Source organism: Poecilia reticulata, linkage group LG8 (genome assembly GCF_000633615.1).
Source record: "Poecilia reticulata strain Guanapo linkage group LG8, Guppy_female_1.0+MT, whole genome shotgun sequence".
NCBI classification, from domain to species: Eukaryota; Metazoa; Chordata; class Actinopteri; order Cyprinodontiformes; family Poeciliidae; genus Poecilia; species Poecilia reticulata.
Genome location: NC_024338.1, coordinates 13,649,879 through 13,659,764, shown reverse-complemented (window position 1 = coordinate 13,659,764; position 9,886 = coordinate 13,649,879). Strand labels below are relative to the sequence as shown.

At 41.5% G+C, this 9,886-nt stretch overlaps 1 protein-coding gene across 1 annotated transcript in view; it reads left to right on the top strand.

Moving 5' to 3' along the window:
- The window catches only part of kcnt2b (potassium sodium-activated channel subfamily T member 2b), a 51,524-nt gene extending 42,745 nt beyond the window's left edge, over nt 1-8,779 (top strand). Inside the window, exons 16-26 of the mRNA XM_017306120.1 lie at nt 23-128; nt 207-379; nt 878-949; nt 1,786-1,920; nt 2,022-2,133; nt 2,712-2,813; nt 2,909-2,992; nt 3,087-3,215; nt 5,233-5,578; nt 5,730-5,814; nt 5,942-8,779. Of these exons, the coding sequence (XP_017161609.1) occupies nt 23-128; nt 207-379; nt 878-949; nt 1,786-1,920; nt 2,022-2,133; nt 2,712-2,813; nt 2,909-2,992; nt 3,087-3,215; nt 5,233-5,578; nt 5,730-5,814; nt 5,942-6,059 (1,462 nt within the window). The 3' untranslated portion in view covers nt 6,060-8,779. The remainder of the gene's footprint in view (nt 1-22; nt 129-206; nt 380-877; nt 950-1,785; nt 1,921-2,021; nt 2,134-2,711; nt 2,814-2,908; nt 2,993-3,086; nt 3,216-5,232; nt 5,579-5,729; nt 5,815-5,941) is intronic.
- The last annotated feature ends 1,107 nt before the right edge of the window (nt 8,780-9,886 follow it).

Sequence of the window (9,886 nt, the reverse complement as noted above, 5' to 3'; positions counted from 1 at the left end):
TAAATGTGAGTTTGTGCCGCAGGTGGGTGAAGGGATACCCGCTGAACTCTCCGTATATCGGCAGCTCACCTGCACTTTGCCATCTTCTTCAAGAAAAGATGCCGTTCTGCTGCCTGCGCATGGATAAGGTCTGCAACCCAAATTGCTTCTTCGTCTTTACTCATACCAGAAGACAACCCCATAATCTCTCACACTTCTCCCCCTAGCCTTGTCCCCACATCCCTTTTGAGGATGCACGTTCCTACGGCTTCAAAAACAAATTGATCATTGTTTCTGCGGAGAGCGCAGGAAATGGTCTGTACAACTTCATTGTGCCTCTTCGGGCTTACTACCGAACAAGGAAGGAGCTCAAACCCATCGTGCTGCTGCTGGAGAGCATGTGAGACCTTTTTTTTTTTTTTTCCTTACATCCTCTGTACCGTTGCAAAACCAGGTTCAGACTCTAAACAGGTCACATCCCGGTSCTGTCCATAATCGCGGCTTTTAATAATGACAGCGGGCCTCGAAATCTAGGCTGCGCAGAATGGCAAAATTGGYCCCCTCTTAAAAAAAAAGGCAAGTGGGGGAGAAAAAACTGAACCATTGTCCGTACCAGTAAACATGATTGGTGACACGCTGAATGCTTTCAGCACACGTCCTGTTTTTGTGGCAGCTACACGGCAGCAGTCGGCCAAATGAGAGTGGAATCCAATAAAAAGGCAATAAAATGCTGAGTCACTGCTGCATAGTGCCGTTATTTTCAGCTTTCTCAGAAGGCCTTTTGTCTCTTCAGTAAATTCAGCGCAGAGGGAGGGCAGACTGTAGCTGTGGGAACGTTTGCTCTTCTCTKTGGCGTGTAGGAATCGCTCTGAAAATCTGTTTTTCCCCATTCGTTTAGACCTGAAGCTGATTTTCTGGAAGCCATCTGTTGGTTCCCAATGGTCTTCTACACAGTGGGCTCCATTGAAAAGTACGTTTTTTTTACATTTATACTAATATATGTATGTTTCCTAGTTTCAGTGCCTTGCAAAAGTGTTGAATTTTTTTTACACATATTTTCACATTATATACAGAATCTGAAATGCAATTTATAACAGTCGAGAAAATAGATGGAGCCAAACGCAAGGCAAATATGAGAGAAAACTCATTACTGGCTGCAAAAGATTTCAGATAGAGGTCGAAGTTCACCTTCCAGCGACCCTGAGCTGAGGATCAGAGCYKCAGTGGAGGGGCTTAGATTTATGCTCWACATGCAGCTGAGAATTTGTACCAAGACGTGAAAACTGCAGCTTGCCTACCCTCTCAATCCAATCTGACTGATCTTGACATTTTTTATTTCTTGTATTTGTGGAAAAAAAGAGAAAATCTCATATCTNACATGCAGCTGAGAATTTGTACCAAGACGTGAAAACTGCAGCTTGCCTACCCTCTCAATCCAATCTGACTGATCTTGACATTTTTTATTTCTTGTATTTGTGGAAAAAAAGAGAAAATCTCATATCTKGTTCATTCCTCTTCACAGTTGTATTGGTGTATYCCATACATTTTGTGCGTTTCTAACAAAAAATAAACAMATTTTGKTTTTAGTGRCCGACWATAAAAGGGTTTTTTAATTATATATTTCCTCTTGCACTAGACTGGTTTAGGGCGTACCGCAAGGTTGAGAATTTGGGCATATTCTCTTTGCTTCAAATATGTTTCCACTTTGTAAAATTACTAGTGTAGATACTAATTTTTCATATGAGATGYCAATAAAATKTGYGTTGTGTGTGGCTTGAAAAAACWTAATTGATCCCCTTTCTGCAGTCTGGACAGCCTGCTGCGATGTGGAATCACTTTTGCGGACACGATGGTGGTGTTTGACAAAGAGAGCTCCATGATCGCAGAGGAGGACTACATGGCTGACGCCAAAACGATTGTTAACGTCCAGACACTGTTCAGGTCAGTTTCACCCAAACGGTCATGTGCAATTTCCACACAAAGGTAATGTGTTCTTTCTCCTATGTTACGTTTCTTATTGTTCTTGTGCTTTTCAACCCCAGACTGTTTCCAGCTCTTAGCATCATCACGGAGCTCACACATCCTGCAAACATGCGGTTCATGCAGTTCAAAGTCAAAGATCACTATTCCCTTGCTTTGTCCAAACTGGAAAAGGTAAAGTCCAAAGCCTTTGTCTMCATCTTACTTCCTGAGTCAAAAATGAATCAAAAAGGAAATAAGCATGACAAATGGTTCATTTTCATGAAAGTTAATTGTCTCAGTTGTACAGAAATGAATAAATAGGATGGCAGGATGAGCTTTTGCTCTAATATCTGGCAATTTGTTGTATTGTTAGCATTCTCAATGACAGCTAATGAGTCTTGCTCTGGGCATCAATAACAGCCATTAACAAAGYAGTAAATTAGCCACAGTCTGACATCCTCCCTTTGAATGTTTTTCAAATTGGTCCAACATTATTAGGAAATGCATTGTCTCTCCCTCTCTCAGCAGTAAAAGCTTTTTATGCTGTCTATCAGAGTTATTCTCCCACCGCATACAAATCAGGGACAGATGAATTTCATCTTAAGACTGAATGTCAGTCTGTCTGTAATAAATCCTTAAGTATCGTTTCGGCCTCGCTGGGGGCAGATTTGATACAGGAAGAGTTTAAAGAAGGCACAGACTCCTCTGATCCGCTCAGAAAGCCCGTAAAACCTGACACCTAGCTGAGCGCCGCTGTGTTTGATCTGCAGAAGGAAAGAGAGAAGGGCTCCAACCTGGTCTTTATGTTCCGCCTGCCATTTGCCGCCGGAAAGGTGTTCAGCGTTAGCATGCTGGACACTCTCCTCTACCAGGTGTCAAACACACTCTCCCTGAATAACAAGTATCTTCCTTCCGTTGGCTTCTGTCTCAGTAATGACTTTACTTGTTTGCTGCGATTCCCTGCCAGTCATTTGTGAAGGACTACATGATCTCCATCACCAGACTGCTGCTGGGGTTAGACTCCATGCCTGGCTCAGGCTTCCTCTGCGCCGTGAGTAGCTCACAAACAAACAAGTGGCTGGATTTTAGTTTGGGCGGACAGGGGATCGCCTCGGAGACCGATTGTTGTTTTGTTTGGTTTCCAGATGAAGATCACGGAGGACGACYTGTGGATTCGCACCTACGGGAGGCTCTATCAGAAACTATGTTCCTCCACCGGAGACATTCCTATAGGCATCTACCGGACGGAGGCCCACAAGCTTCCAGTGTCTGAGGTCAGCCKTGTTCTCACGTCGTAACGTCCGTGTTAAGCACATCACGGAAACCCCAAATAAAATCTCCCTGTAGGAATCATCATACAGCAATCAAGTTTAACTGTCTGCTTGGTGTTTTTGTTTTTGAAAGGGTGTATTATTTTTATCCCGTTTGACAGGATGCACATTTTTACCATAAGATCATCAAGACGATGCTTTGCAAACATGAAACRGGCCTTTGTGCTAAGCAACAGTTTTGGTCTGGATCTACTTTCATTAAGGCCTTTTTTGCCCAATTTCGTTTTGTTTAATTGAGCTTAGCTGACACAATTGAGGTCCCCGGTGCTTTAAATTTTGTTCTTTTTGCGACCTCCTGCAGGAGACATTGCTGCACTCTTTTAGTGAAATGAGAAGCTTTGCACACCTGGGAAGGTCCCCCACTGCTCCATGTCTTCTCCATCTCTGGATAAAAGCTCTCATTGTGGTTCAGTGGAGTCCCAACGCTTTAGAATAAATTTGTAACCTTCGGTGATTTATTCTCATCTGTTATTGATCTCCTTTAGATTAGTGCATGATGTTTCTTTTTTAAACCTCCTGCGTGTTTGTTGTCTCACAGGATTCACTTTAGTAATGTGTTTACACAGTAGTTGGGTCTGAGTGTGGCTTGTGAAATTAAACTSAGTTCTCTGCTTTACTTTCTTCAGCTCACGTTTTAGAGGATCTTTTGTGTTTGTTGAACCTTTTTTGTTTAATTTCAGCATGACTTATTATACTGTTAAAACTTAATGAGAACCTATCTTAAATATATATACAATAAATAAATAAATAAATAAATATATATATATATATATATATCCTGTTGTTTCAAACAGTTCATAATGGCATTTGGAAGGGAAACAAGCCCCCAGCATTACAGATCCCTCACCGTACTTAGCAGTAGGGATGTTGCTTGCTGGCAAAAATCCCAGTTAAAGTTTCTCAGCAGAATTTAACCAGAGTCTTGTTGGAGAAATTGTTTCCGCCTTCMCACCGTCCCCTTCAGTCACTGTCTTGGCGACTTGTTTGTTTTAGTTCCATTTGGTTTAAACTTCTTAATTAGTGCACTTATAAGGGAAGTCTGAGTTCTCCATTTGTTGACCTTTGATGATCAACACACCTCAGTATGAAAATCTCTGTTCATACTCCATCTTTACAGCATTTGGTTACAGGCAGGATGATGAATTCCTACACAGTGAGCTTGTTGCCAGTGTAAGGACCACCGTTCATCACACTGGAGGCCAGGATGTGAAAGGTGACCTTCGAGTTCCCGACCAGGTCCGCAATGTGCCGCCGCTACAGAGGAACTCCTCTTTTTTTTTTTTTCAGCAGCAGCAGCAGCAGCATTGGCTTTCCGAACAACCAGGATAATTTTTGCTCCAAATTTGGATCTGTTCTCCATGCACACTGCCCAGATTGATTATCATCTAGTACATTATGATTAACGAGTGCAGGGGTAACAGTTTGAGTAATGTGTCTAACAGCCTGTGGTGGTGAGACTTGTCATTGTCCCGGAGCTCCAAGGATTCATTTCAAGCTCCAGTGGAAACTTGAGTGGTAAAAATCGACCCCGACTGTGTTGTTTCTGTGAGAATCTGACGTCGCTCTAAATTAGATGGTGCATTGGAGAAAACTTTGACCAGAAATAGGATGATAGGACTAGTTAAGAAGAAATGTGGATCAATTAAAACTCATTTTGCTCCGTTTCTCTTTACTCATACTTCAAGCTTTTCAGTCCTGCACCTTCATCAGTTGATGTGTGCAGCTATTTAGTTTTGATTTAACATATTTCTGCTTTAGTTTTACAACATGTTCTCTTGCCTTTCCCTTTTTGAAGAGTGACACACACAGTAACTACTGTATGTATACATTTTTGAGTGTGAGTTTGTGCTGTTGTGAAAAAGCTGAAGTTCTGAAGAACTTTTAAAGCCATCAAAGCTCTGCAACATATTAATCAAACCATATTAAGGCAGAARAGTGTTTCTTTTTTTATGTTTTTCAGTCCCAGGTATCCATCACTGTTGAAGACTACGAGGACACCAGAGAACCCAGAGAGCCCCTGCTGTCCCGCACCGGCGCTCACCGTAACTCCACCTCCTCAGAGCCCGTCTCCACCTCCTCCCACTCCTCGGACCACCCGCTGCTCCGGAGGAAGAGCATGCAGTGGGCGAGGCGGCTGAGCAGGAAGGGGGGTCGGGGATCGAGCGGAGCCAAAGGTGGTCCGGGCAGCGCGGCGGAGCGGATCAGCCAGCAGAGGCTGAATCTGTTCAGACGCTCAGAACGACAGGAGCTCAATTCACTGGTGCGAACGAGGATGAAACATTTGGGCCTTTCTCCAACTGGGTTTAGTAAGTTGCACTTTTTTTTTTTTTTTTTTTTTGAGCGTGCTTTTTTCGAACTTTGCACTTCTTGCCGTTTGAGCGGATGCAGCTCCTCCTGCTCCGTATCCTGTGCTGAGTTTATATCCTGCCTCTCTAACCTCTTTTCCTCTGGTGTCAGATGGGATGACAGACCAAGGCAACAGGCTGTCGTACATCCTCATCAACCCCTCTCCAGACACCAGGCTCGACCTGCACGACGTTGTGTGAGTGGGGGAAAAAAAAAAAAAAAAAAGCCCTTTATAAGTGATGGCGCTGTAAAGTGAACCCAGCATGAAACCTACAATTAGAACCAAATTCAATTTGCGATCCCTGACTGTGCCCCATCTGCAGGTACCTGATAAGACCAGACCCCCTCTCCCTGGTGCCCAATCAGGGAAGCAGCAGGAAGTGCAGTGCTGGACTATCAGAGAGCCACAGGTTTGATACGCAGGATAGCACCCACCTGTGAAGGAGAAAAGACTAAACTCAGAACACTGCCAGGAAGAAAGGGACCAGCATCAATACAGTCACCAAGGAGAAATCCACAGCGAAAAGAAAAGGGACGGCTCAGATACTCTGTGTTTTCAGGATCAGAGTTTTCTGTGCTGGGCACACATGGACCTTTTCTACACTGACTGGAAAATTTTATTTATGCACCTTCCTTTTTTGTCAGCTGAGAACTGCGGACCCAGAAGTGCATTTAATGAAAAGCTACATGTATTTATATCTGTTGTCGTGCATGTTAGTACTGCATCATGTACTGTATCCACAGTGAGCATATACAGGGCCAAAGGTATTCACACACCCTTGAACTTTTTCTCAATCTGCCTCATTACGACCACAAACATCCACGCAGCTTACTCAGCTCACTTCACTCCGATACCCCAAAATATATCTCAACCTTTAAAAGTGTGTAATTCAGTCTCTGTATTAATGCAGCAGCTGCGTAAAAATCCCTTAGCTCATTTGGGGAACATCAGAGAATAAACGGCAACGTGACGACCAAAGAACACAGCAGAAAGAACATAAGATGGATTCAACTTTGAATAAATTTGAAGGAGTTGGATTATTAAACAACACCCTAATTTTTGAACATATCAGCACTGATCAGTCTATGATCTCATAGTTGTGAGAATGTGGCGTAATTGCAAGGGAGACTTCAAAAAGCACAAGGTAACTTTGGAGGAGCTGCAGAAATCAACAACTYAGGTGGGAGAACCGTTTGGAAAGACAACTATTAGTCCTGCTCTCTGCAAATCTGGTATTTATCGACCAGCGGAAAGAAAGACACGATTGTTAAAAGAAAGCAGTTAGAAGCATTTTTTATAGTTTTCCACAAGTCATGTAGAAATCCCAGCAAACCTGTGGAAGAAGGTGTTCTATTCAAATGGGACCACAGGTTGAACATTTTGGCCCACAACGTGCAAACGCAAACACAGATCACCTTGAACTTTCACCATCTCTATCTGAAACATGGTGGGAGAAGTATTATGCTGTGGAGGTGCAGGAACATGAAGGTGGGTCAGAGTTAAAGAGGAGGAGGATGAAGCTAAAAAGAGGATAGTCTATGAAGGAAATTTGCTGGAGACTTGGGTAGAGATTACAAAAGGACAATAATCAGTGAAAAGTTCTACAACTGGTTTCACAAACTGGGCCAAAATTCAAAAGAACRTCACACTTTTTACATTTGTATTTGCAAAAAAATAATCTTCCATTCAATGTACCTCGTTCCTTTAAATTTACAATTATCATATAAAATCACAATAAAATAAGACATTTGTGGTTGTAATTTGAGAACGGCTGGAGGTGTTTAAGGGTTGTGAATTCCTTTGCAAGGCACTGGGCATACGGTGGCATGCAACATTTTGGGCACGTATACTTAATGTTTTAGTTTCTGTTAATAATTAAGTGACTCAAAAGGGAGTTCTGGGATCCAGTGTCCATATTTTAAGAGCAGATGATGGAAATTTAAAATTGTTCAATTTCCCCTGGCCTTTAAAAATAAGAGAAACCATTTACGTAAAGCAGAAATGTATAATATTGGGATAAACATGAACTGTGGTACTCGGGTTGTTTTCCTTCCCTCAACACATTTCTAATTGAAGTGACCAGAATTGTGTGTGCCATATGTATAGCGTGTGTGTGTGTGTGTCTAAGCGCGTGAACGGATATGTACATGTAGTCACAAAGCCTGAGCGAGACACTGCCAATTTCATGTGGACTGCCAAAGGAATCTGTTGCCAAATGAGCATCAAGGAAAACGTTTGCGGTTTGTCCTTTTTAGGCGTTTTGTCTTCTTTTGTGTCTTTTAGCATTTTTCATCAAAGTCATCACCCCTCCGATTCACATTTTTGTTTCCATTTCTCACAAAGGCTTTTCGAGACTTAAACACGCCGTCATTAAACGCTCACCAGCAGCGAAAGGATCCAAAGACCTCCAGTMTCAGCTACGGACACGGTTAGATGCCAAGCTTTACATCGTTACTGTCGGACTGTCGCGTTGCTCTCCGGAGCATTTCTTTGCTTACATGACCTCTCTTGCAACAAGTCTGACCTGAAGTCATTCTATTTCTAATATTATTCCTGAAATCCTCCACTTTCAAGCCGTCCTGCCACCGGCTTGTTTTTTTTTTTTGTTTTTTTTTTGTTGATCTATAATGAACGGACAAAATGGTTTGGACATAATACACTGTAATATAAAACCACTTATCCCAACAGCTCTGCAGTACACACCCCTCTTTGTAAAGCTTTTCCTGTGTATTGGAAACCATTTCAAGGGGGTGTTTATCCAGCTTTCAGTTTAGAACAATGAATAAAAATAAAGTTTAAATGTATTTATTGCTATGAATTTTCACTTATATTAATTATAAATTTTTTTWATTTAGATTTTTTTTTATTTCAGAGCTGGGTTTCAGTCAAAAAGCCTTCATATTTCTCTAAAAAGAAAGAAAAAGTGAAAACAAACTATCCGCATCCATTAATTCATAGCCTCTCGGACCAAATAGATCTGTTTCATCAAAGTAAATCATTTAGAAAGCTGTTTTGTTATCAAAGGCGTGTGAGGAAAATGAGACTGTTCACACAGAAGTGGAGGCATTCACACTGACGCTGTCAAAACAACAACAACTGTAGATTCACTGCAATCATAGCAGAAATGTACATATTAAACACACTTCCTACTCGTCCCTGGCTTATTAGTGCTTGGTGTCAGATTGTGCAGTTGGGAGAGCAGTCACTCACAGGAAGAAGTTCACATCAACGCATCATCTGATCTTTCTTTTCCAGATGGAGAGCATGATCTGATGGGGTTTCTCATGTTGCTAAATGAGGCCAAATTTTGGGTCATTCCTGCTTTGAAGCATCGACAATCTGTGCGATTCCCACCCAACATCCATTGCGTGATGCATCACGCAGCGCTGCACCTTGTTAGTCAAAGCTTTCATCACATTTTATGCCCGTCGAGGTCAACGGGGTCGGCAATTCTCTTCGTGCTCGTGACCGAGAGGTGCTTTGTTTCTCACAGCTTTGAAAAGCAAACTTTAATAACTCTTCCTGTCTGTATCTCGYATGTTCACTCAAAATCCTTATTTTTATTTTTTTATTTTTCCATTCCGAGTGCCAATTAGTCTGCTTAGAAGTTTGCCTCTGTTTTATGACCAGACCTTGTTATTCATGCAGTAATGTCAGAACATTAGTCAGGTCAAGGTAAGGCAAGAACATTTGTTTACCACCAGAAATTTGAAGTGGCTTCCAAGAAATGAAGGTATCAGAGGTAAAAGTTAAACTCGAGATAAAATAAAAAAGGTTAGACATCACATAAAAAAGAAACGGTTAAGTGCAACTTAGAAAAAAGCTATGTGACAATAAAAATGAACTAATATTTAACCTTCACAGGTATGGTGTGATTAAATGTGTTTTTTGTTTTTTTGTGTTTTTTTTAAAGACCAAGGCAATATTAAGTTACTGAAAACAAAAACTCTAAAGCTAGTTTTGTCATAGATTTTCTGTGCATACAAAAAATGTTCACCTAAATCCATAAGGATGCTCATTTTTAAGTTAAGTCGAGTACTGCTCTTTAATCTTCCTTGTTGGGCCCAAAACCAATGATTTCTGAAATGTATCCATTAAGTAGGCAGAAATTCCTATCCATCCACTCTTGAGGTCATACGGTGACACAGAAATACACTGCTCAAAAAAATAAAGGGAACACTCAAATAACACATCCTAGATCTGAATGAATGAAATATTCTCATTGAATACTTTGTTCTGTACAAAGTTGAATGTGCTGACAAAATCA